The 27,459-nt window shown below is 38.0% G+C and overlaps 1 protein-coding gene across 3 annotated transcripts in view, besides 1 other annotated feature; it reads left to right on the top strand.

Moving 5' to 3' along the window:
* Window positions 1-17: part of a mobile genetic element that runs on past the window's edge.
* A 633-nt stretch (window positions 18-650) lies between these two features.
* The window catches only part of ed (echinoid), an 84,373-nt gene continuing 57,564 nt past the window's right edge, over window positions 651-27,459 (top strand). For all 3 annotated transcript variants that reach the window (NM_001273084.1, NM_001273085.1, NM_078745.3), the window contains exons 1-2: window positions 651-829; window positions 1,697-2,043. In NM_001273084.1, coding sequence (NP_001260013.1) covers window positions 1,950-2,043 — 94 coding nt within the window. In that variant the 5' untranslated portion in view covers window positions 651-829; window positions 1,697-1,949. The remainder of the gene's footprint in view (window positions 830-1,696; window positions 2,044-27,459) is intronic.

Below are 27,459 nucleotides of genomic sequence, written 5' to 3' on the forward strand. Positions count from 1 at the left end.
ACTATACCATTCCCTCTGGTTTAAAACCAACTTGTTGCTGGCTTTTCTTATTTATATTTTTCTTGACTAATTTCCCGACTGGTTTTTCTTGTTGGCCAAAGAAACGAGTTTTCTTGGAAAAAGGCACTCAAAACCTCTAGGAAAATGCAACATGTTGCTAAAGGCAAATTGAATTTCCATACAAAATTGCTTCTATTCGTTGCTGCCTTAGGCTCATTTTCACCATTTGGGTCCGTTATCGACGAAAAAAATATAAAATATATAAATACGCATACAATGTTTTTAAAACCAAATGAAACAATTTTTTTTCCAAAATGGGTTTACTTCTCCTTAAAAGTTACATATAAAAGAAACTACATGATGATTTAAACTTAAAAACAATTTTAAAATTATTTCAAATTTATTGGTTCTTTTGTTGAAAACATTACATGCCTAAAATATAAAGGCAACATTTATTATTTGTTTTCTGAATATAATCAAACTTAAGAGAAATTCGCTATTATGTTCTCTTAATAAAAGTCGAGTCAAACATGTTAGCTTAACTTAACAGCGCTGTTAACGGCTCTCATCAAACGCGTTCGACTCGAACTTGTGCGGACTGTGTTGTGGAACTTGAATTTTGCGGCTGCGGCTCAAATTTTCGTTTCCCTTTCTCTGTGTGTTTTCCCATTTCGGATCGAACGCTTCGTGGAAAAGTGAGCGCGCGTTGTCTGAATTTCCCGCCGCGTTTTTCGTCGATTTCCGCGTGTGTGCGAACAACAACTCAGCAGCAGCAACAACAACAGTCCCAATTTATTGGGTAAAACGCAGAAAATATACTAAATTTGAGGTATAAAATTGAAATTTATACAAAATTACTGTGCACAGTGTATGTGTGTGTGTGGTTTCAGTGGCAGTGGAAAGACCAAAAGCAACGGTATACAAAATCAAAACAATGCAAGCAAGCAACAATAAATACAAAATAATAGATTTATTTCGAATAAACAACAGTTAAAACTTTAAGAAAAGGAAACGAAGCTAAGATAAATAAGAAAAAAACGCAGCATCTGCGTCATCTCTATCTCGCTCCCTCCCTCCCGTTTTATCCACGATCTCTGACGATCGCTCTGTCCCCCTCGCACTCGCACATCTTTACCGATTTACCTGGGAAACAGGTTTAGCGTCCATTTCGTGTGTATGTGTATGCGTGCGTGTGATTGTGTGTATAACGTGTATTGGTGTGTTTCTTGGAAACCTTTTAAGTGATTTTCTTACCTGCTCAAAAGTACAACAAAAGCAATAAAAACATGTTGCAACTCTAAAGCAACAACAAGCACGAAAAAGTGTGAAGCATAAATGCAGTTATAACTGTGAAAAAGGAGAGGTAGATAAAGGCGAAGCAAAGATATGGATAAATGAGATGAAAAAGAAAACTTAAACAAAGTAAAAAAAACCTGTTAAATTTTTTTGATATATTAATAATAAAAAATATATTATTAATTATTGCAAATTTATGAAAAAAAAAAAACAATGGATGGATACAACTTAAAAGAATTAGTGATAATACAACAACTGCCATAAGGACTTGGATTATAAACATAAACTGCACTTGAATAACTAATAAAAAACAAGAATGCCCGTGGAACCACATACAACATCTTAACCCCACAAAGCCGAGCAATTTCTAATCAACAACACCATTCTTAACCCTTTTCAGTTGTTCTTCTTCGTTTTCGGCTATCCGTTCAAAGTTTCGTGTGCAATAAATAAAAAATACTATATCGTCGAAAGCATAAAAACATTAACCAACGCAATGGAGCGTTGCAACAACACCACTAACTGCGAATTGGAATAAGAAGTCCAGCAAAAGTAGCAAAAATTGTTTTTGCAAAGGGAATTGAGAGTAGCACCCAAAGATAAGCAAAAACAGTAGAAACATATACAAAATATATTCAAAATATAGTCACAAAATGAGGCGAAAAACTACCACGAAAGGGACGGCAATAGTCAATAGCAGGAGTGCGAGGAGAGCAGCAACGACTATATGCAACTTTTTTCTCATCGGTAAGTTTACTTTGTTCGTTTGATAAGAAGCTTTTTGTTTGCAATGGAGTTATATATGTATATAATTGCTAAGAAGATTACCCAGCTTTTCTCGAGCATTATTCCAGAACTTAAATATCTATAGGGGGTATCACTTGAGTTCATTTGTTTATCGGTGGTAAGATTGATAGCTCCCGATAAATCCCAATCTATTCGCTAGCTCACTCTTTGTGTTCGGCACACGCATATCACAAATCAATTAAAAGTTTCGGTTCCGCCCTTGACATACCCTGCTTATGACAGCTCCCCTTTTTCCGCCACTTTCCTCCGGCATTTTCCCCCTGTTTTTTCAAGTCGCCTTTGCTGTTGTCACCTTGCGACGTCACTTTAGTTTTTTGTTGATCTAGGTTGTTGCAGCTTGACGTCAGCGTAAAGTTTTTTATCTGCTACCCAAGCCTCCCCAATTTTCCACGCAATTTTCCGCAGCCCACCCCTTTGTTGGCTCCTGTCAATTGGCAGCATTTACTAGGAAGATATTGAATCGGTAGCTAAAGTAAAGTCGATATTCCATGAAAAAAACTGATTAACCATGTATTTACTATGTCTATATCCACACTTGACAGTCTGAAAGATATAAGTATCGTCTTAATTAAAAATTCCAGCATAATTTTCCACTTTCCAGATGCTCCGCATCAGTTAGGAAATGCTGTTATTATGCAAGAATATTTACTGTGTCACAAATAAAGGGCGCAAAACTGGGGGAGAGGACACAGTGGTATAAGTATAGGAAAAACTTTAGTTTGGCACGCTTCGGCAAAGTTTTTCCCTTCCGCACACATAATGCTTTGCTTACAAAATGCTTTTTAATACTTAAAGAACCCCTGGAAAAGTCGGCAAAGGGGGGGGGCTGGGGCTAAATTTAAATGTGAATTATATCCACTCAATCGGGCAAATCGGTCAAGGGAAGTCGAAAAGGGGAGCAGCCAGTTCCTTTTTATTAATTTGTCTGGCGATTAGTTGGGGGCTAGTCCCTCTGAGTTTTTAACCCCCTCAAAAGATATATTGCACCATTAACTTTATGGCGCTCTCCGCGTTTTCAGCTCGTGTTTTGTGTGTGTGCAATCAGTTAATAAACAAAACGTGTTGATTTGACATCTTAATTGGGCCTTTGACACGCGTTTTCCAACGCTTTTATACGAACTACTCGTAAAAGTCGTCTTTGAAGCTTTAACTGTCAACGCCTCCGACCGAAAAAAAAAACGAGAAATCAATGAACTCTCTATGGAGGCTTTTTAGGCCTCAAGCTTCTGGGGAATTGCTCCACTCGGGGGCATTATTAGATTTGATGACAGTGGCCAAGAGGGAATTGACATTTAAAACAGGCACGCGGATCGGAGGGATCAGACATTAAAAACGCATTAAAAGATTAGCAACGAGGAATGGTGGAAAACTAAAGACCTTTGGCGGCTTAGGATAATAATTACTTGGTAATGTGCAAATGGGCTGAACTAATAACCTTAGCGGTTTCGTGCTTATATATGTAATGTATAAATAGTTTAAAAATATTTAAATATTTATTTAAATAAACCAACATTTTCCAAAACGCCCCTTCCATGATTTATTTTTAGCCATGTCTTGTGTCTTTTTCCCACACCATCTACTTGATTGTCAGCACATTTATCCTGTTGATCCTTGAAGTGCATTCCAATTTGGTTGAGTTTTCCTTGGAAAATCCCCGGTGCCGTTGTGTGTACAGTAAAATGCTCAAGGAGCAGCACAGGATATTGCTTAAGAAGTGCTCGAAAGGCAGTTTGCAACAATTTGTGTGCGTCTCCTTTGGTTTTTATGTTTATTTCGTCTGCCTTTGGTTTTTATTTTCGTTTGTCTACCTGCTAACTGTCGCCCTTTTTCCTGTATTTCCATGCCGCTTTCCCTTTGAGTTTTCCACATTCATTTCATTTCCTGGCTTTTCCAAATGCCTGCGCTCCTAAAACGTTACCTTACCCCGCCATTTTCCCACTTTTCCCTCCGTGTTTTTAGCGCGTGAATTATGATTGTGGCTTAGTTTTTCTCACTTTTCCGGAGTTGTTATTGTCCCTGTTTTTTTTTTTTTTTTGTTTTTTGGTCCCCTTCATATCATTTTCCACACATACACACACACACACTCGCACACGCTTGCTGCAAAAATATCTGCAACTGCTGCAACTTTGAAATTAAAATAAATTAAACAAATATTTTGTTTGTTTCAAACATTTTTTACGTGCAAAATTCAGCGACGTGTGCGGAAATGGGTTGCCCCCCCCCCCCAAAAAAAAAGAGCAAAAGAAAGAGAAGGGACCACTGGTGCAGAAAGAGACAGGTGGAGCAGAGGCTGGCAACAGATGCGGTGGAAATGAGAAACGCTTTTCCTGCAGAGGAAAATTTATCTATATGCACAATTTGCATTTGCAAAATCAAAGCTGGATTCCACAGGAAAGTGGAAAAGAGGAGATGGCCAGAGGCATTGGCTTCAAAGGGGATTTTGAGTTTAGATGCAATAAATTGGTTTAGCCAGCTGAAAACTTTGTTGTCCGTTGTGGCAATATTGATACTTAGAGGGTTGGGTTTTAGTAAACAAAAGAAATGACAAACTAAAGTTGAAATGTGTTTTGGGCATTCCAGCAAATTATGGCAGTTATTTTGTGCACAAAGAGGCAATTTGTAAAGGCATTAAATCAATATTACGGTATTGCTATAAAATAAGGCAGGAATTTGAAACAAGTTGTATAGCTTTAGAACTAATACTGTGTATTCCAAGTTTGGAATTTAAAAAGTGGCCAACATTTAGTTTATGTTTCCCCGAATTTCAATCTAACCCCATGGAATCGGAAACACAGCTTTTTTGCCTCTCTGCAAATCACCCAAAGTTTTATTTTGGCAAAACTAAAAATAAAAAAATAAAAACAAGTACCCCTTTTTGTTTTGATGCTTTGGCATATGGAATTTATAACTCGCAAGCGGAGAATTTATATCTCTCGGTTCGTGTATCTGTATCTGTAGTCATGTTTATGCACTCCACATTTTTCCCTTTTTTTTCTTCTTTTTTTTGAGGTGGGTGGCGGATTTAAACTCGCAGCTGTTTAAACAACTTCCATACGCAGCCGAAATGCAGTCAGAAATCGCCAACATACAAATGATGTTGCTCGCCGCGGTTCGAAGACAATAAAATAGTGAATAAATATTATAATAAAAATTCAATAACATTTGCTGACTGATGACGAAGCTGTTGGGTTTTATTGCGCTTAACCCGCTGAGCGACCTCGTCATTGGTTTCGCTTACAGAAAAATTTTCACCAGCATTTGCAGAAAAATAAATATTTTTCTAAACTTTTGTACTTTGCTTTGCTTGACGTTTTTGAATCGACATGGCAATGATTTTTATAGTTTTTTTTTTTTTGTTGCACCAAGCCAATTTTGCTCATCGCTTTGACGATTGCAGCATGTGAAAAATTAATTTCTGTAAATATTTGCATGAAGCGTTGATAGAAAAAGCTCTTTTGAATTACAATTAATGCTGAATAATCTCTGTAATGGTTTTGTGCATTCCACAAGCTGCACCAAAGTTGACTAGCAGCTACTGGAGTCAACACACACAGCTTATGAATATTAATTGATTTATCCATTGTTTTTTTTTGAGCTCTACATTTTATTTATTTTTATTTTTATTTATTTTGCATTCCGCATGCGATTAAAGTCGCTGGAAAGACGACGCGTGACGTGATGGCATTTCTTGACCAGCTCCACAGCGATTGTCATGCCTGAATAACCGAGCCCCAATCTCACCCAAAAGATCCCCTCACCTGTCTCACCTTTTGCTAATTGCCTTGGCTGGCTACTGGAATTGGAATCGGGCGAACCTGTCTTCGAGACACTTTGGATCATTAGCATGGCTTGTGTTTTGGGTACTTGATGATGCCAATAGCCATTCTGCAGCTCTGCTCAGTTTCTATGCGAAATTCTTGATTAGATTGGGAGCGTTTGCGTGTTTTTGCTCAAAGCCATGGTATTAATGCTTTTCTTTTTGCCTCTGAATGTTAATTTTCTTGGACGAAAGGATTTTTCTACTGCTGCGCATTTTTAAGCTTTTTAAGCATGCAAAAAGTTCACTATCAGTTGACAAAAAATATTAGGAAAATATAAAAAATAAATAAAATAACCCCTGATTGTGATTATTCCATATAAATTTGAAACTTTTATTCTGTTTATCAATAATGCCTTTTGTAGAGCATTTTTCATTCGCCCACGTTGTGGGCTCTTTTCAATGTTTGTTTTTTTTTCTGGATTTTGCGATACTTATTCGTACCCTTTCAGCACTTTTTTTTTTCTTTGCCCATGCTGTTTTTATTTATATATATATATAATTCTTTCTTTAACTGCTTCAATCTTTCTTTGGCTTCTGTTTGCCGCGTTTTGTTTTCGATTCTCCTTTTTGCCTTTTGTTGGCTTCTTTATTGGGGATTGCTTTTCGCTTCTTCGCTTTCAAAATGAGCCCCAGCAGAGAGAAAATCAGAAAAATTCAAAGCCTGGCGGTTGCTTGGTGGCAGAAATGATGGGGCAAGGCTGCTGCTCTAATTTGTATGCGTAACATGTCAAAAATCGTAGTGGTCAATACACTGATTGCTTTTGCATGTATCTGTATGTATTTATCTGGATCTGGATCCGTATCTATATCTGCTTTGGGTATCTCTCCGCCATCGGAGTATCTCGCAACTGAACAAACATATCTGAGTATCTTTTTTTTTGGTCGCTCGCACGTTTCATGTTTCGCTGATAAATTTATGGCTGACTGTTTTTCGCCACCGGTTTTTTTTCCCTTGATTGGAGTTAGCGGGTTAAGTGGGCGTGGGGCTTAAGGGCCTAAAAAGGCTGGTTTCAGGTTGAAGAAGGTTGAGTATCTATGGGTAAGTTGGTCAAGTCTAGATCAACTGGGATGAGCTAAAAATGAGGAGGGTCTATCGGTTTATTTCACTCTAAAGTGCTTAAGAAATTAAAAAGAATATTTCTCAGCACTGAGAAAAATGTATAGCCTAACTTATAACTAACCTAACTTATAGGTTGCCTTAAATTTTAAATAATTTGAATAACATTTATATTTAAATCGCCCCTTATGGATATAAGTCTGTAATAATATTATCATAAAATACCTTTGAAATGCGCAATCCGCCTAAATAAATAGATTAATTAGACCGCATCCGAATGTTTCGATTTCGCAGTCAAAGCCTGCAGACAACTAAACCTTAACCCTCTGCAACCCCCGTCTGGCTAAAACCTCATAATGATCGTTTAGCACTCGAATTTGTTCAAATCGCCGCAGAACAGGGAAAAGAACAACAAGGGCGGTGGAAAATGTGTAAACTTTTCCCAATGGGTTGCAACCCTTGGTGGAAAATTGAAGACACCGAAATCAGTGCATCCCTTAACCCACTCCACCCCCTCCAAAAGAAGCGCAAAATGCAATCCCCTTTGCTTCAATCCAATCCAATCCTATGCCTTTGTTACTTTTGCCGGGTTTCTCAAGCATATCAATTCGCTTTTTTAGGGTTGTGCATCTGGCTGAAAAGAGCAGGGGTTGCCAGCGATGGGTTAAGGGGGGGCAAGGTGGGTTAAGGGGTGTCACCGTTTCGGTATCCGTCTGAGAAAAATGCAAAGCAACATTGTAGAAATTACGCAAAATGAACTGTGAAAACCTTTTTTTTTCGTGAAACGCATTTCGTTTCCAACATTTAAGTCGTCACACATAGGGGTTAAAACTCCTCCACCACACCCCCGTCCCCGCCCCCGCCCCCGCCCACTTTCGACACGCCCATTACGAATGGGGAAAGGAATATAAAATTTTACGCTATGCAAAACATTTTTCTAATCAAACATTCCATTTCATTTGCTCAATCGAGAAGAAGCGGGGTAGGATTTTATCCTAAGGGTGGCTGTGTTTTCCAAGGGTTTTTGTCTTTGGCCACAGTTGAAGTTTTAATTTCGTCTCAAGTGTAAAAAAAACTCATTTGAAAAACGGCTGTGCCTGACTGTCATTCGAATGGGGAAAAGCATCCCTCGTAATGCTCATTTGGCCAACAGAAATTAAGACTCGGTGAAAATATTTCAACAAATAATAAATTCTTAAACTGGAAATTAAAATTAAAAAGAAAAAAATAAAGGTTGAGTTATAAATTTGCAACCCCCACGAAACGAAACGAAACGTATTCGAATCGAATCGAATCGATCAGGCAACCCCCAGAAGTGTTTTTATTAATTTCACTTTGCACTCGGAATATTTATATTTTATTTTTATGCATTGCACAAAATTGATTTCACTACGGAATCAAACAGAAAACACAAACGGGCAAAGCGGCAAGTAAAGATTGCTGGAATGGTGAAAAAAAAAAACGTGCGGGAAAAGTGTAAAAAATTGCATTTGCTTATTTCCATTTTTAATCATTTCGCCAATATTTTTTCTATCCATTGTTTGTCGTCTGCATTTATTATATAACACTATGTGCACTCTCTGCACTCCACCAGCCAGCGATTTATTTTTAAATTTCTGCATTAAACTGGCCTTTCGTTTTCAACTGGCAAAAAAAAAAAAGTGTATTTTTATTGAGTTTCAGTGAAGCGCATGAAATGGCAATAAAAGTCTATGAATGTGATAAAAACCCAGCTCTATGCTCGCTCTTTTTCACTTGATCATTTTTGAATTATAAATGGAAATACAGAGCAATGTGCGTTTAATTAAAAACTCTAAAGTTTTCTTAATCAGCGGGTGGATGGGGGGGGGTACCGAGTTCAAGTTGGGGGGGGGGTTAAATTAATCCGCAAGACGCGGAAGAACAATAAGAATACAAAAATGGTGTGTGGGGGTAGAGAAAAGTTTGCCCCACGATAAATTAAAGATGAATTATGAATGCGTTAAATAATTGCTGTTCAGCTGGGTTTAAAGATCAAAATGATTAATGTAAATTATGCGCCGGATCCAATTTCAATTTATGATTACGACGCCAAATGGGAAACGTTAGACAAACTTAGATGGCAATTATCTCCTTTAATTATGTTCATCTTGTTGCGTAACTTGTGCAACTTAATATTTAAGTGTAATATCCAATGTTAATTTGCTCTACTGCGCGTTTAATTTAGAAAATATATTTATTTGATTTATTTGTCCTCTCGTAATCACCTGCCATAAGCGTAAAAAGTGATGGCTGTTCGAGTATCAGATTCTTAAAAAAAAAAGAAAAAAATTAAGCCAGAAAAAATACAAATAAAATGAGGAGAGCAAATAAAGCGCACTGAATTCAATTGACAACCGAGAAGGGCGGCGAAAAAAAATCAATTTCCAGTGAAAATGTATGCGAAACATTTTTTTCGGCGCCAATTTGACTTGGTCTTCGCCCTTATTTCCCAGCCCTGATTTTTCCCTCCCCCGCTTTTGGCCATGAAAATGCGCTTGTAATAATAACTTTGCTGGGGAGTGGGAGTTTGGGGGGGAATTTCGGGTTGGCCATAGAAAGCTAAATTCAAGGACAAACAAACAGAATGTGAAGTCAAACAGTTTCTTTTCTTTTTGCTGCTTACGAAAACCACCGCGTTCCACTGCGATTTTCCATCGCTTTTCGGGCTGGCAAACATTTTCTCCTTCAGGCTGCAAAGCAGGCATAACTCTGCTTAGAAGTACAAGGCTGTATTTTCCTGCCCTCTTTTTTCTTGCTTAAGTAATTTTCATAACACTAACCTCAAGGCAAGCGAAATGCACTTGAAAGAAAATAAATAACAATCAAAACTTAAACTAAAATATATTAAATAGAAGCATAGAAACACACTAAATCAGTTTACAAGCTACTCCTGAAAAATGGTTAGCCTTATTTTTCCAGTGTACAGCTCCCAAAAATCGTGGTAAATGTTCTAGCAGTCTAAATAAATTTGGGAATGGCTTGGCATAGGGAATTTCAGTTTCAGCAAAGGCAGCAATAAATTTTAAAGACGCCTCCAGGGCAATTTTAAAGCCTAATTTCCATTTTCGTGGGTGGGTGGTGGTCTTTTCTGCAGGTGAACGAGAAGGTGTTTTAGGGGCAGGTCTAATCTAAGTTGAAAAACTTTTGCCTACCTTAAGCGAAAGTCTAAGAAATGGAGAGGAACTACTTTGCGTAATTATGTCAATTGCCATTAGGGAAATGTTTTTGGGGACCAAATACGCATAAGCCTGCTATTTAAACACCCCTCTTTGGCAGTCATCGATATGTTCCCCTCGCATTTTCCTTCCCGCGTTTGCCTGTCTGTGTGTTTTGTCCTTTGATTTCCATCTATACGAGGAATATGTCTTTGTCTGCTTTTCCGACTAGAATGCTCGGGGGGAATTGTTTTCATGGGCTTTCGTAGTTGGAGGACTAAGGGTGCCTGCTAACCAGCATAATCCTTAACACTTCAAGGACGAAGAGGGTACAACGAGAAATCGCTGTTGCGTGCCCAAAGACATTCCAGCCAAAATACGCTTAACTAGTGCCGCAAAATCAATCAAAAGTCAGTTTACGATAGCTAAAGGATTCGAAGGGATGGAATTGGGGGTTAAAGTGGCAGGGATAAGCGAAGTGAAGCCTGATTAACAAACATGCCGCCAAAACGTTTGTCATTAATTTTGCACATAATTGAAAATTGATTACACACGCGTGGAGAATATCAAAAAGACTGGGAAAATATTCACTAAATTAAAAATAAAAGCTACCTTTAAGCATAGCACATTTTTTTTTTTTTGCGGCAAAAGCTTATTAAATATGAATTAATTTCAATTAATTTGTCATTTGTGAAGGTGATGTGCAGCACTCATAATCGCATTTGATTTGATGTTGATATCAAGAGGGGTACTTGTGTTAATTGGTTACCTTTACTTACCTTTAAAAATGTTTAAGTTGATTTAAATGAACAGAAAATGCAGATTAGATTGTTGTATATTTTGTGACACGGTTGCGAGCAAACTACTTAAAGTCTTAGAGAGATATTTTGCTTTTAGGGTATGCAGCTGGTCGCATTTGCTTTTCAAACAGCAGTCAGTTTCAATTTTATAAATAAAATGCATTTTAATTAATTTTACACAATTTGATGCGTTTGTCAGAGGCTGTGAATGACCTCAACTCACTTTTATGTGTTTGTCAATGTTTACATAAATATTTAATAGACCAGATAAATTTCAATGAATTGACTTTGCAACAGACACTTTAGCCATTTTAATGCCAGACATAAGCAAATTAATTTATTTATTTGCAAAGATAAAAGTTTGTGCCTAGTTTGTTTGCAAATTATATACATATATGTATATATTTACCATGTTATAGGGATTTTCCCCCTTTTATTTGCCCATAATGCGTGTTTATTTTGCTTGTTTAATTATAACTAAAAATCTATCGAAAGTATGTCCTTTTTTTTGTTCCTCGCACAGAGAATAATTCAATTATGCCAGCTGAAAGTGGCCTAAAGAAAGAATTTGGCAATTATTCATAGAAATTTCGTATTCGGTGTCTGAATTTTTCTGTTTTTGCGCTGGTTTAAACAGGGAAAAGCCGAAATTAAGTGAATTTTTTATGCATAAAATAGTTGCCAAAGGCTTTAAAGATTTGTGTGAATATTTAATGAACGTGCAGTGCACATTCAAGGTTTTATTGGTGCAAATGAGTGGCTAAAAGCATTTAACAAAATCTTTAAATGGCAATCATGTGTGTGTTTTCACTATTTTTCAAAGTTATTATAAAATTTAATTTTTTTTTCAAATTTAATGTAGATGTTTTGGTGGCAAGATAATTGCAACAAAATAGCTGGCTACTTTTATTAGTGGTTTTACTGCAAATCATAAAAAAAAACTTGCACTATATTGCTAATTTATTCATTGTTGTTGGATTTTTTATGCCCCAGCGACAAGGGGAGTATAAAAAGTGAAGAATTTTACACTTCGCAGCCAGCGAAATGATAAATAAACAAACCGCAATACTAGAAATTCTACACCATTGTTTATTAGCGAAGTGTATAAATATTTAAAAGGCTCTAACCAATTGCGATGACGTGCCTCACCTTTCAATTATAAGTGCCCCAATTTCTGGGCTTCTTTTTCTGGCTACAAATTTTGAAATGAACCCGAACTCTGGTAGAGAAAGCAAACAATAAACAAAAGCATAAAATTGTCGGTGTAAATGGGGTTTATTACAGCGCATCAGCACGAAGGGAGAAACCTGTACATGTGTGGAAAAGCAGCTGTCCAAGCAGAAAACTGGGAAAAGGTGTGAAAATTAAGCGCAGCACCTGGAGAGAATACGGGCCCACCATCGATTAGTACACTGAAAATAAAATGATCACAATCATAGCCCTTCTTATTGAGATTTCATAACAGTATGGTTTCATTCTTGAACTTTAGTATCAACAAAGATTCGTAATTATTGTAGTTCTTGTTATTGTTATATATAACATATTCATTATGGTAATTTTAGAATTAGCTGGTAATACGCTTGTCCCACTTGGCAAGCGGTGTACAGTCTGAACAGCATTTGTTTTTTTTTTTAGCTTTTGCCACACTTACAGTAATCTTCGAAGGCAATGAACACTGTACGTGACTTGCGCTTGATTTATAACAGTAAAAAGAATGTCACAAGCGGGAAAATAAATAAAGTAAGAGAACATACAAGAAGTGTTGTAAGAAGTGGCTCAAAGAATCAGTGGGAAAACGGTAGTTGCGGCTGGTTTTGCTTAGTCAGTTTGTGTTTATCAACGGAGCGTTGCGAGAAGACCGAAAAGACTGGTGACTGAAGACCGAAGAGTGTCTTCCCCCGCCCGTGGCACTTAAAAGATCATTAGCAAAACGAATGAGTGAGCGGAAGATTGGGAAAACAGCACAAGAACAACAGAAGAGGAAACAAAATCCAGCTAAATTGTCAACTTGTTGCGCCAGCCACGCCCACACACACACACACACGAATGGGAAAACACAACCAATCATAACGCCTATAAACCACAAAAAAGCAAAAAGCAAAAAAAGCGGAAAAGAAAACTAACAAAAAAAAAAAAGGATGAACGCTTCTAGCAGCTGCCTAAAACAGTTGGCCAACAGTTTAGTAAACCAAGTTCTCTATCTATGAATGTGAATACCCTTTCTTTTGGGGTCTAAAGGCTTAGAAGACTGCTGAGGTGATGAATTTAGTGATTACTATCTTATGGTTTTTTTGGGGTATTAGAAATATTATAGATGTAGTGTTGAAAAGATCAATAATTTCTTTTAAGTAGTAGAGTTAAAAAGGGTGCCTCGTGTTTCGTAATTCGGCTATTATGCTTTTGGGGATTTTGTCAGCTTCTTCTCTTTGAGTTGCCACCAATGCTAAATCCACTTGTCAAATGCAGACGGCAAAAAAAGAGCGGGGTGATGTTGGTGGGTGGGGTTTGTATATTCTGGGGGCTCCACATGGAGAACTGGACAGAGGAGATCCGAGAATTAAGTGAAGAAGGGAGCCGGAGATGCGCCGCTGACATCTCCGCCTTAAGAGTGTCAAAACAAAACTATTTATTTCCCTCACTCGAAACGGACAAAGACAAAGAGTGCATCCCCATTTCCCACTTTCTACCCCCTGTTGCATTTCTTTTTAAATTGCGGCGACATTGAAATTAAATTGTCTGTGTGGAGTCTTGGAAAAAAAAAATGAGGGGGAAGTTGGGCACAAAATAAATGCTGCTGCTGTGCGGCAATGAAGAATTATTCGTAGAGTCGACAAGATCTCATCTAAATTGCCAGCTCGACTATTTTTGGCCAAAAGAATGGCCAATTTGAAGTGATAAAGCGCATTATGAATGAGTTTGGTGCAAAAACATTTTATTTATTTCTTAGCACTCACAAAAATGTTATCAATGGGTGCATTTTGGTTCGTTTTATTTGATGGGTGAATTATTCGTTTTGCTAACAGCCAACAAAGCTGTGCAAAAACGAATTATAAAACTTTAGATGCACATAAGAAGATTATAAATAAATTGCTTTGATTACGTTTATTTGACAATAATTGTATGTGCAGTATGAAGAATCAGAAGCAGACTTTTTAAAATAATCAAATAATTGAATTATTATTCGGTTAAAACTGATTGCAGATACAGGTAATTTGCATTCACAATGAATAAATTCGCACAATTAGCCTGTTTTGAAAATTTCTTGTGTCCCATTAAATAGAACTAAAAAATTGTCTGCAATTCTGCGAAAAGGATCTGTACCTCAAATGGAAAAGTAGAAAATCCACAAAAAAAAGCCAACCAGCAACTTGCAACTGACAACATGCAACTTGTGTTGCTGCCGCTTACTTTAAGTGGCTTTTCTGCTGCTGTGGCAAAATAACTGGAAAAAGCATCAGCCACATGAGCGTCGTTGGGGCGCAGGGGGCGTGGCAGGAGGCGGTGGGTGGCTATATTAGCAGGGGGATTCCCATGCGAGGGGGCAACAGAGAAAGCAGAATGAGAAACAGCAAAATTGACAAGCGCAACATTGAAATTGCTACAATGACAAACTGCAATGTGGCGCTGGCGGTGCGAAAGAGAGGGGCGATGCTGCAGGGAAAGAGACGGGCGATGCAGAGCCACTTGACAGAGACGAATGGTGAAAGAGAGGGGCATAGTGGGTGGAAGGGAGCGGCAAGAAGTGCTGCACGTGCGTCTCTGGCACACAGACAAATATAACCAAAGATTGCTGCAGATGCTACAGATGCACTTAGGAAAATGTAGCCAACATTTTGTGAAGGCAAAAAAAAAAAAAATATTTAAGTTTTGAAGCCAAATAAGATTTTTAAAACATATCTTAAATCTAAACTTCTTACCGTTTGATTTGAACATCTGAAGAACTAGAAGTACAATGATCATTTTGATTGTGATGCACTGTTTTTTTTTCTCAGTGCTCTAGAGGAAGAATCGAAAAATCTACACCAAGTTGATGAGAAAAGAGGAGGGGGATCTCTCTGAGTAGGTGGCAGGGCATGTTTAATTAATGCAAAGTAAATAAGAAAAACGACGGAGACGCCAGAGGAAACCAACGAAATTGATTGAGGAATGCACCACAGAGGGGTATATGCATCCCAACCCAGCACTCCACTTCCACATCTTCCATGCCTTCCTGTTGCATTGTTTTCCTGGCTATTTATAAAGTTCAGCTTCCTCCGCCGCCCGTAGATCGAGCAAAAATTGCTGGTAAATTGGTTTTTGGTGTTTTATGGTCGAAAATTCTCGGGGGATGAAAGACAGTTCCGTAATTGCTATGGGTTCCATTTTTAAGATCCATACTGGTTCGAAAAAAAATCTGCTCTCAACGTGTGCGATTATAACTTATGCGGAATATCGATTAATTCTCTAGAGATAATTGCGCTGACATCATAATTAATACAGTCTTGACATTCTCGTGCCGAATGAACTTTAGAAAAGGCAAGAGAATATGTCTAGTATTCACTGATGATAAATAAAAAAAATACTTTATGCTAAATGTCGGACAAATAAGAAATATTTGTATCATAAAAGGTCAAGCTCTACGCTTTTAGCATCTTAAAGCTTGTAAGCTATATTTAATTTAAATCAAAATTATAGCTTTTAATTATATAATCGACTCTTTCAGTAATTATATAAGTTTATATTTCGTTTGCGAAAGTAATTAATGCTGAAATATTGACTAATTATTTATTTTTCCATTTCATTTTAGGTAAGTTAAGCTGAATGAAGCAAAATCAAAATAAAAAGCCCCTAAAATGTCTTGTGAAAGGCGTTTTTTGTCGTAAGTTTTTCCACATCACTTTGTTTAATTAACAATGCTTTTCCAAGATCTATGAATTATTTTCACAGAAAAAAGAAAGTGCCAACTAAAATAGCTGAAAGGCAGTACAAAAATAACTAATCAACTTCAAATATTTCTCTGTTACAAAAGCGAAAAGTAAAAGTTGTCGCTCCATCTCTCATCTCACTAAGTAGCTTTCAGCAGTTGCTCTCAAAGTAATTGTAATTGGCAGAAAAAAAAAGATATATAGATGAAATAGAAAAACACAGAGATAAATCCTAATCAAGTGTAACCAAAAGAGGAAAAGAGTAGTAAATCGGATTATGGCGTAGCAAAAATTAGTTTCGTTTTTCGCTCTGCAGCGTTTTAAATGGATGCGACAGACATCAATCTCCTCATCTTCGTCACATGCGTAGAGCTCATTTCATTCATGACAAATAACCCCGATGAAAAATAACCCGGCGGAAAACCCTCTCCCCCCACCCCCCCTCACAACCCCACCGAAAACAAGCTATCTTCGAGTTCAAATTTCGAAATTCGAAACGCTGCAAAACGAGAGCTGTGAACGAGCTAGTCTGAGTTTGCTATTGGTTTCATCTCAGCACAGTTGCCATCATTGATATGAGTCTTAGCCCCCTTTTAGCCCCCTTTTTATCCCCTTTTAGCCCAACCCCTCTGTGCTGCCCTCGAATCAATGATGCGCACTAATTACCGCAGCTATCTATCGCTCGTTCCTGGAAGTGTACACGATCTTCACTCCGGGTTTTCTTTTTCCAACACCAACTCCCTTTGCATTTTCCTCTTTGATGTCTTCGTTCAAATCAAAAACAGACGCATTCAGTGCATTTCCCTTCGTGCTGCTGCATTCGAAAAATCACCAATGATTCTCGCTGTTTTCCATCGTTTGCCAAACATTTGCAAGTTTAGCAGTGCAGCTGAACGCTTTTCTTTGCACGGTGAAAAAAGGAAACTTGTATTGTATTTTAGAAATATTAAAATCTATGCAAATATAGTAAACTTTAAGAACCATCAAAATTACTAGCAACCGAAGAAAACTAAGAACGAAGTTTTTAAATTGTATCTTAAAATTCCTTAGAAACGCAATTTGGTTTCGAATTCAATTTCATTCCTCAGTTTCAATTCGTAGTTTCTGACCCAGAAACTACAGTTCCGTAAATCAGAGAATGCAATGCACTCTGCACTCACTTCCCCATTAGCAACCATGTTTTCTCTGCTGTTTTGCTGCTCGCTCCAAATTCGCGCATAAACAATTGACCCGCGGATGCATCCCTTTCCATTTTCCCGAAACTTGTCCAGTGCCCGTCCATGTGTTTTCCCCTTTTGGGGCGACCAACTAACCGCAAATGTACAGGCAATAAAATGGCTCATCTGCCATGACTGGCGTTTCGCGATGTCCTTGCTGCGCCACGCCCATCTACCCCCAACCTCCCCTTTAGAAACCCCTTTTTTGACCACCCCTTTGGCGCCTTCCGTTGCATGTTTGCCAAATGCCCAGCATCATCATAATAATTGTGGCAAAAATCGTCGCTGTCAATGGACACATGAACACATTCGGTAAGTGGGCGGGGCTGGGCTGTGCGAAAAGGAGGAGGGGGGGGGGGCGGTGTATTGTGGATGCTACGTTGGGTGTTAAGTGGGCTGAAAGGATGCCACTTCAAACTGGCAGCCAACGTTCGATGGTCTCTCGAAGCCAAGTGGGTGGCTTTTTTTTTCGGAGGCGCCCCTGATGAGACCCCAACCACACACAAAACCACAATTTCATGCGAATTTTCACAAGGACCACGCCCGCTTGGCTGCACCAGCCCTTTTACCGCCCACTTTTCAGGCCTTTCACTTTTTTCGAACCCTATTTTTGCATTTTTGGAATGCGTGTCTCGTAAAATTTTCCCTCTGCTGTTGCAGCATTTTTTCAATGCTGCACCAAAAACAGGTGCCTGCCAATTTTCCGGCCACGCCTACGTTTTCCCACTTTTCCAGGCAAACAAAACAAATGTGACATACAAAATCCTTTGCCCACCCGAAAATTGAGTGAAAAAATTATTCTTTTACATTCAATACTTTTTTTCTTCGGCGTTTGTAATTTTAGCACAAAATTGGATTAATATGCGCTCGTTTTCCTTTGGCACAAACTATACCCTGTCCCATAATTTTTTTTTAATTTTATTCTTAAGTGTCTTTGGCAAATAATTTGCTAAATGTTATATTTTTTTATTAAAGCTTCTCATTTAGTTGCAGTGCATCTGCCAAGAGATTTTACTTCACCTGCATTGTTGAATTAAGTTAGAAAAATGCTTTAAAGATGTTGGTTTCCCACACGAATTAAAAAAAAATTGTTGAATTGTGAAAAAAAGAACTTCAAATGTAGAAGCCAAGCCTAATGCTGATATAAATCTGTTGACTGTTTATTTTTTTGTTTCTTTCCCATGATTTTTTCCCTGCTTGTGTACAAATGTCATTAGGTCTTTTCTTCTGCATCTAGGCACTTGTCTCTCTTTCTAGATATTTTCCTATCTCTTCTACTGCACAAACAATGCAACAATGCTGCGGAGAATTTTCCATCTAAGCTGCTAAAGTTTTTCTTTTTAATCTTATGGCAAGTGCATTTGGTGTGCCATCTCTTTCACTTCCCATCTACCCGTCTTTTTCGGCGTGTAGCAGATTGACACACAAACACAATTACAATGATCACGGAATACAACTTTAAAAAAAAAGAGGAAAAAAAACTTAGAAACCCTAGCAGCAGTAAAAACATGCCATACGATTTTGGCTTCCAGTTGGTAAGAATTGAATTTTGACATCAGTTTATCGAATTGCAATCATACAGAACTGAATGCAATAACCACAGATGTCATCAAATAAATTTGGGAATAAAATCATATTTCCAATACTGGACTGCTTCAACTTTAATTTAATATATTTTCAAAAATGTGTAGGGGTCAATATTAGACTCAACATAAAACTAGATTTTTTGTCTGATCTGCAAATGGAATATTTGTTCTTGGCTTAGTCAGCGTGCCATTGACTTAACGTAACAAACTGCTACTGTTAACTTACACACAAGTTACCAAAAAAATAAGGAAAAATGAGAAGAATATTTTACGCCTTAGTCAGCTGCCTATTTAAACCAAGTTTAGATGGCACACATAATAATAATAAAGTTTATAATTATAAAACCAAATGAGCCGACATTTCCGCTTTCAAGTGAGTCACAGAGTTGCGAAAACCCCAGAAAGAAACTTTCTGTTTAAACTTGTAGCTTAATGTGTGGGGTGAGTCATATTTCTTACCAAATTAAGCAAATAGGTGGTATATTTTGTACATTTAATTTAGCCAAAAATGCTGCTGAAATTTAACATAGCTTCTTTAAGATGCTCGAGGTGTTGGGAAAAACCGTGTCAAGTCGGAAAATTCGTTTAGGTGGGCTTTTGAATTGGGGGCGTGGCGGGCGTGTGTCTGCCAAAGAAAAGAAAAAAACTTGTCTCTCGCTTTTCACGAGCGCGTCATGCATAATAAGAGGAAAATGGAAGGTAGAATGGTTGTGGAGAGGGGTTGGAAAATCAGGAAGAGGAAACCCGGGGTGTTCCACATGTGCGTAAGTGCGAATGAGATGGCGGTGGGATGGTGAGGAAGCGAAGGTGAGAAGGAGTCACATGAGTGCATTCAAATATTAAAAAACACCTCAGGATACTAGGTTAAAGAGGTGAGAGATGTGGGATGGGATGGAAAATGGGTGGGAAACTGAGTGGGTTGCCTGGGAGGCGGTGCCACTTAGCCGAAATTAACTAAAGTTGAGTTCGCCACTTTTGTTGCTGAAAAGCTGCAACTGATGACAGTTGAAAAGCGGCGAAAAGCTACCAAAAGCGCAGCTGGACACGGGGAAAATGCGAGGGATAACCCCTGTAAGCAAACTCCTCTGCCTTACTCATTTTCCACTATTTTACCGGCACACAATTTTACCCTCTTGCTCCTCTTTGCCAACCTCTCTTTGTCATTTCATTTTCATTTGCCAAAGTGAAAAACAATTAAAAAGGCGTTAAAAATGACAACAAACTAAGCGAGAAGAGAAGGCGGCAAGTATTCCGGGAAAAGCGGACCAAGGACCAAGATATCCGGCGAAGGGAAAACCCTTTTGGCCCAGCCGTTTTTGGCGTTGACACTTTAAATCATTTTGGTGCTGGCCCAGGATATTTTAATTATTAAATGCAAAGGATCCGCAGGATTTGCCGGGATGCCACACGAGAAGAAGGTGCAACAGACCCACAGACTACACAAAGGGTGAAAAGCGGACGGCACGCGTGGAAATTGCTGAGGAAAGCCTGCGGCAGCTCTATCCTTATCTAAGGAAAAGCAAAATGAGAGCGAATAAGTGCGAGAAAATGGTGGAAAGCCCACCTGCTGCGAAATCACAGGTGCAGGTGCAGATTGTTTGTCAAGAACCTACCAGGAAGTATTTAGAGCGACCGAATGCAAAGCCACAAGAAAGCGAAAAACAGTTGTAGACCGAATATGCAGTACCTCATAAGAATTAAATGCTAGTTACTTTTAGTTTTAAGATGATGTAAGATGCAATTAACTAGCTGGGTATGAAAGTATTAGATATTAAAATACACGCATATTTGACAAGAAGTTAACTGATCTAAAGTTAACGCAAGAAGTCTTTTCGTGGGCTTTTAGTTCCCGCAAACTTTGTTAGTTTCTTTGAAAGGCCAACTATATTCTACATTCCGCACTAAATATGCCTCTGGATGAAAAATACCCTTTCCACCCGCAATTACCGAGCAGAAACGTCAAAAGGAGCGCGCTGTGAAAGCGAGAAAATCTAAACGCAAATGGAGCGACAAGGATGCTGAGCCAAGGATAAGCAGCAAGATGGAGCCTCCGGGCTCCAACTGGACGAAAGCGAAGGAAAAGCTGGGGAAATCGTGGGGGAAAATCCCAGGTAGCCCAAGGATTCGTTGGGTGCCATAACAAAGTGTCTGCCTCTCACTCAAGGATCCTCCTTGGCTTTCCCAGTTTTTTTTTGCTTCATATTTTCCTTGTTTTTTTGGGAAAATTATGGACACGCGACAGGGAAGGACAAGCCACATCATTTTCTAATTTGTAGCTAATTCCCCGGGCAAGTCGCTGCTTCAGAATAAATTCTCTCATAAATTATAAATTTATATTTCCATTTCTTCTGGGGACTTTAAGGCGCAATTAGCATTAGCCTCGCACTGGGAATTCTTGGATCCAACTTCTTTTGCCCTTCTTTTGTCTCTGTGACCCATCAAATGCCTATCAGCAGCAGGTCAGAATCGGAATTGCCTTTACATAATTTACATAATTCTATAAAATTCCCATTAGAGCCAGTCAGTCGATGACCAAAAATATCTCGCAGAGCCCATAAAATGACTAATTAACTTTAAGCGCCTTTTGGCTTTTTTTTTTCTTTTCAACTTCGCTGCCTCGTTCGACTTCTTTTGTTAATGATGATTTCGGTTACACCTGCTCATCGTTTTGCATTTCATATACATATTTCTATGTAGCTGGCTATGTGCATGTGAGCCGAAAATATCACATTTTTGAGACATTGGCGGTTTCATAATCGCTCAAAACCTGTCCCCCAAAACCAAACAAAAGATGAGCTTGTCTGTATAACATAAACATGAGCTTTATGCGCTAGACAATAAAAACTTCAACACAATTCAATGGAATAAATATGATATAAGAATCCAAACAAGAGATTACCTAATTTTTAATGTATATATTAATTTGCAAACATGATTGCATTGCTTGGCACTTGAATAAAACTCCTTCGTATATAAAACACTAAACAAACTTTGAACGCCACAGCTGAACAACTCTAAAATGGCTGCAAACCACTTTTAAATTGTATAATAATGCCTCTTGTCTGGAGCACCATTAAAATATAAAATATCATCTTCAAATTTAACCATACACATGCGACTACCTCGCATGCATATCTGAATTTTTTTTCGTATCTGTAAGATGAAACGTCATAAAAAAGACAAAGCCAAAAAAAAGAAATGGGAAAAAAATACAAAAAGTGTGGAAATATTACCGCCGAGTGAGGCAATGGGTTGCCATGTGTTGTGACGGCTTTCAGACGGCTTCTCTGATGGCTTTTGATGGAGGAATACGGAATACCGGGCACCAAGGGACCAAATAAACCCAGCACCACAAACACATCACATAAGAATCAAATTAGAAACGGGCTATTAAAAGTGGAGTGGGAGGCCGAAGCCGCGGGGCTGACTTATACATAGATGATGATTATGATGGATTAATCGATGGTTGAATTTTCGGAAGATTGACTGAGTTAAGAGTGGCATGAAGTTGGGCAATACCTAGTGGAAAATTGCCATTCTCTTACTTTTTAGTTGAAGATTTTCAACTTGAATTTGTTTATAAAGTCAGGTGTGGCAATGCCATTTATCATGCCTTATAGAAAGCATCTTAAGTTTCGAAACTTTCTCATTAGAGCATCTCCTTTTTAGTATATCTTTACTTCCTTTTATACTTACCTTTTTAGCTGTTGTTTGTATAGCTAGATAATTATTTTTATTTTCTCCAATTTCAACTATTCCAGTTTTTGATTAAATTTGATTGTTGTTGCCCTTTTGTGCTGCCCGCCGGCTTCCTCTACATTTTTTTCTTAACTTCTAATTTGATTTTGGAAAGGTTATCGCGCCGTTTGGGCCTTCTTTTAGTTTTTTTATTCCCCCATTTTCTATTTGTTGTAGGTGTGGAGAGAAGATGCTTCTACTTCTTCCACTTTTATTACACCACTAGTGTGGTTGTTGTTGTTGTTGAACTATGCAAATGACTTTATCGCTTGCCTATCATTCTCTTTCTTTCTTCTTCGCTTCTTTGGGGCTTCTTTGCCTCTTGGCTTTCAGTTCTATTCTTCAAGAGATTTATAGACGAGCAGCAGACAAAAAGGGGGGAACAACAACAATAGTTTCCACAACAGATACAAATACAGTTGGAAAAAAAATGAATACAAATGGTATAAGTTTTTTATTATCAAGATATTCGGTTTAATATTTCAAATATTAATAGAAAAATCTTACAATAAGCAATAGATTATTCAAATAATTTAGAAATTGGTTTCAATTGAATCAGATTTTTTCTCTGTGCACCGCAAATATGGTCCATGACTTGACTTTTGTTGGCTCTTCCTCGTTTACCTACCTGTTTCCAGCTGCCCCTTCTTTATCTTCTTCTTCTTCTGGCCCAACTCTCTTTTTGTATGAGGATGTACATATGTATGTATATATCTATGTATGTATGAATGTATGTTTGCTCGCATCGTCATCTTCTTCTTTGCCAGCTGCTGCTGCTGCTGCTTCTTCCTCATCTGTTGGCATTTCGTTGACCTAAAAAACGTTCAAGCCAAGAAAAAAGACGAACAACAAATTGTTAAAAAAAAATGCCAGCGAAGGAGACAAACATAAATTGTTGTTGTTGCTGCTGCTGTTGTCGCCGGCGTTTATTAAGATTCGTTGATGATGCAGCCCTGCAGCAGCAACATCAACATCTGAGGCAGTTGCATTTTCCGCTGCAGCTTTCTTACCTGTTTTCTTCGTTGTTGTTGTTGTTGCTGTTGCTGCTGCTGCTGTTATATCTTTTACATAAAAAGGCAACTGCAGCAGCTGCTGCCCTAAAAGATATTTAAAGTGTGGCGCCCCTTCCTTCCGCAGATTCCCGCTTTTGTATGTGCATCACTTCCCTGTCTCCGTTTCGGCCTTCAATCTCGGCTTTAAAGTGCCAATCTAAAGTGTAATTAAGTTTTTTTTTCAGCTCTGGCAAAACATCTGCCTGTGGAATTTTTCGCTTCGGTTTAAAGTGGTTAAAAAAGGGGTAGAGAAGGTCTTTTTTATGGAACGGGGCAGTTTGGTAGGATACGCCTTCCAGGAACTCCTTATAATCGTCTTCATTGTCAACATCACTTTTTTGCGCTGTTTTTTTTATATTTTAGCTGGTTGCCAAATATTTGCCTCCTGCATTATTTCTGAGGCCTTTCAAGTATCTGTAAAGTGGATAACCAAAAAAAAAAAGAAAACGGTCCAAAAGAAAGTACAGCGTAGCTTTAAATTTTGAAATTTAATGCTTATATTAATAATGGATATACATATATGTATTAGATAGATAGACCAACTAATTGATTCTGTAATAAAATCGCCATTATCCCAAAGATATTCTCTTCGTGCAGTTTGTGTTTTATAACTTTTACAAACTACACCCAAATTATACCCGGATTAATTAAAAATGTTCGAAAACCTGTTCGAAAAATGCCCATTTCCCTTCCACTTCTTTTCTCAGCTGTCCCAAAACTGGAAAAAGAAAACATCTGCCCCTTTTTGTAGTTCTTGTTGTTCTTTATTGCCGCTTCTGTTTGGGATTCCTCATCTCGTTTTGGGCTCCCAAACATTTACCTAGGCCATCAAACATTTCCATTCCACCTTTCCTCGAAAACGTGTACGCTGCCCTTTTTCGAAATTTAATTTTGATTTTAATTTGATTTGGGCTCCTCTTTTCTCGATTGTGTGTGTTGTGTTTTGGTGCTGTTCGTTTCTCTATCTGCCGGAAATTGTTTTTTAATTGGCGGGCGGGGAGGGGAACGGGTGAAAATCTGAAATGATTTGTGGTCTAGCCCTAGCTGCATATAAATATTTATTGCGGGTCAGATGGGATCGTCATCCTTATCGGTCCCATCAGAAGTTGCAGTTTGCAATTTGCAATTTGCACTTGCTGCTGCAGTTAGCAGTTTTCTCTGTGGATTCCCTTCTTCTGTTGATTTCTTTGTTTCCAGTTTATCAACATTTGTCATCTCTAAAAAGACACCGCAGGCCAAGAGAATATGTGCAGATTGCTGGCTTATTTTCTTTAGCTATTCTTTTTGTTGAGTTTTCCCTGGGATTTCGCCATCGAACATTCTTTGGTGGCAGGTTGCTATTGTTATTTATGTACAGACAGAAAAAAAAGAAAACAACTAGTTAGCAACTATTTTTCAATATTTATTTACTAACTTATGCCATTTATAACATCAAAGATAAATTTTTTTGCTGAATTTAAAGTACACTCCGTAGCTTACCGTTTTTTTTTTTGTTTTTTGAGCACTTTGTTTTTTCAAGTGTCGTGTTGCAGCTTGCGAGTTTCTTTTTTGAGTTCCCACTGCATTATGATGCATATTCATATTTCTTTGCTGCCATTTCTACCCTGTTGCCTGTTCGTCTGTCACATGTAAATGTTATTATTAGCCCTGGTCTCGTTTTCCTGGCCCTAATCCACACTTGTTCATTTTCCATGTAGTGTCCCATTACATATTTTTTCCTGCTGTTTTTGCCTGCATCTGGGTTTGAAATCCGAGCTTCCTGTTCAATGTCGGCCATACAAAATCACACACATACCTTGTAGATGGCTATCTCTTTTGCGCACCCTCGTGCCATCTCGCTCTGAGCACTTGGGAAATTTGTGTGTAATTAAATGAAATTTTACACTCGCCATTTGAGGTGACAACCCAGGATTTTTTTCGTTCCTTTTCTACTCTATTTTGTTTTTTTTTGGTTTCCTTTCTATTAGTGTCTAATCTTTTAATTAAATGCAAATTCCACTGACTTAGGAGAATAATTTCACTTTTTATCTGATACAATTTACTTACACTCCTTTTATCATCTTCTCGTTTGCAGGTAAGCTTTGATTTCGCTTTATTGGACTGAAGAGGAATATACAGATTGAGGTTATATATGTGTAAGCGGGCTTAGGCAAAATCAATTTTGTTTATAGCTTTGAGTGAAACTTAAATTGAATCAACAAAGGAAGGACGCTTAGTGTGCTCCTATCCTTCTTAATATCAAAGCAGCTTGAAGTGCCTCGTCCTGCTGCCTTACTATCCTTTTTTCCACCGCCCTACCCGCCGCTTCTGTCACGCATCACTTATATGGGGCCCACAACTCACTCTAGACTTCTGTAGCACGTTGCTGCCATTTTCAATTTTGCATTTTAATAATAAAATTTTGCACAGCAGCAGCAGTGTAGGAGAAAAAAGAAAGCACAAGAAAGTAGGAGTAAAAAACACAGGACGGTTTGGCAGGAGAAAAAAAGAACCAGACAGCTGGGCAAACTTTTAACGCCAGACGACGATGCATGATTACTTTGTTGATGATGACAACCCTGGTGTAACCCGTAGGTTACTGAAAAATATCAGGAGACACGAAAAAATATTCAAATATTTTCGTTTTTACTAAACTATACAAGAAAAAAACATAAAGCCTTTTTTGTACATATTCGCCAGAGAATTGAATTCGCGTAAAAGGGTATTTTAAAATATGCCACACACTTTATAATTAATGCATTTTTTTTAACAATTGCATCCAGACTTACAAAAGTAATTATTCAGAAATAAGGATTAACCTGTCGATATTCCTTTTTCATTGCTTTCCATATGTTAAAAACCCTCTATTATTTTCTCAGTGCACTTGATGTGCCAGTGCATGAGTGATGGGCGTGGGGGCGTGGCAACATGCTGTTGTCTGCGCCACAAAGTATGCAATACATTTTGGCACGTGGCTTGCTCTTTGTCTCAACTTTTTCGAGAGTCGAGCGAGTCCGTAGTTTGGAGTTTGCAGCTTGCAGCATGCACTTTTCCCCTGTTGTTTATCATTTCGCTGCGTGCTGCCTTCAATTTGCTGCAACATTTTCCCCTCACTAAAATGCACCTCACGTTTCCCGGTTCTCGTGCTTATTTTCCTTCTTTATTTTTGGGTCTTTTTAATTACGCTTCGCTTTGACGTAGCCTTTTTTTTCTATAGTTGCTCAGCAGAAATTTGCTGCTTCGACTTTAACGCGATGTTTACATTAATTTTACTTATCGAGAGCACGGGACTTTTGTTTTTTTTTAAAATTTCCGTTCGCATTCTGGGTGCTTCAAGTACGTTTATTTGGAAATTTTGATTGTTGATTTAGACACAGCCTCTTGTTTTCTTTGCGGGCTTGCGAAAAGCATTTCGGTTGGATAAGTTACACAAGCAAGTGTGTGTGTCATGTGCATAAATTTCGCGATGCTTTTTGTTTTATCTTGGAACACATGATTCAACCCTATTTTTTATAGGCCGTTCTGAGCGCAACCAAAAAAAAAAAACCGAAAAGCGCTTCAAATTTTACACTAAATTGACTTTTGGGCGCACAAATTTCGCATGCACAATTACACATTCGCCGTTTTGCGTTGTAATTGTTGAAATATTTCACAAATTAAATTATGCAAGAATGACACTTTTGAAGCATTTGTCATATAAACTGGTATTTTCGTGTAAATTGTTCGCGGTCAAACGAAAGCTAATCGTTCGGTTAAATGGGCATTTGAGTTTTAATACAGCCAAATGGTTTTTCATTGCTTTAAATACATTTTATTTGCGAATGTAAAACCAGCCAATATGTTCGGCTTTAAGCAAATTACGCAATCATCGTTACTGATAACCTAATTGCAGAATTATTTCGATAGCAATCTTGTAGAGCCATAAAGTATATTTTCCAAGTCTAGACTAATATCCCAATTAAGCAGTACAAATACTTTGAGAAAGTGGCCAAATATTTGACCATTGAAGATAAGATGGTAATTATAG

The sequence above is a fragment of the Drosophila melanogaster genome, chromosome 2L, assembly GCF_000001215.4.
Source record: "Drosophila melanogaster chromosome 2L".
NCBI classification, from domain to species: domain Eukaryota; kingdom Metazoa; phylum Arthropoda; class Insecta; order Diptera; family Drosophilidae; genus Drosophila; species Drosophila melanogaster.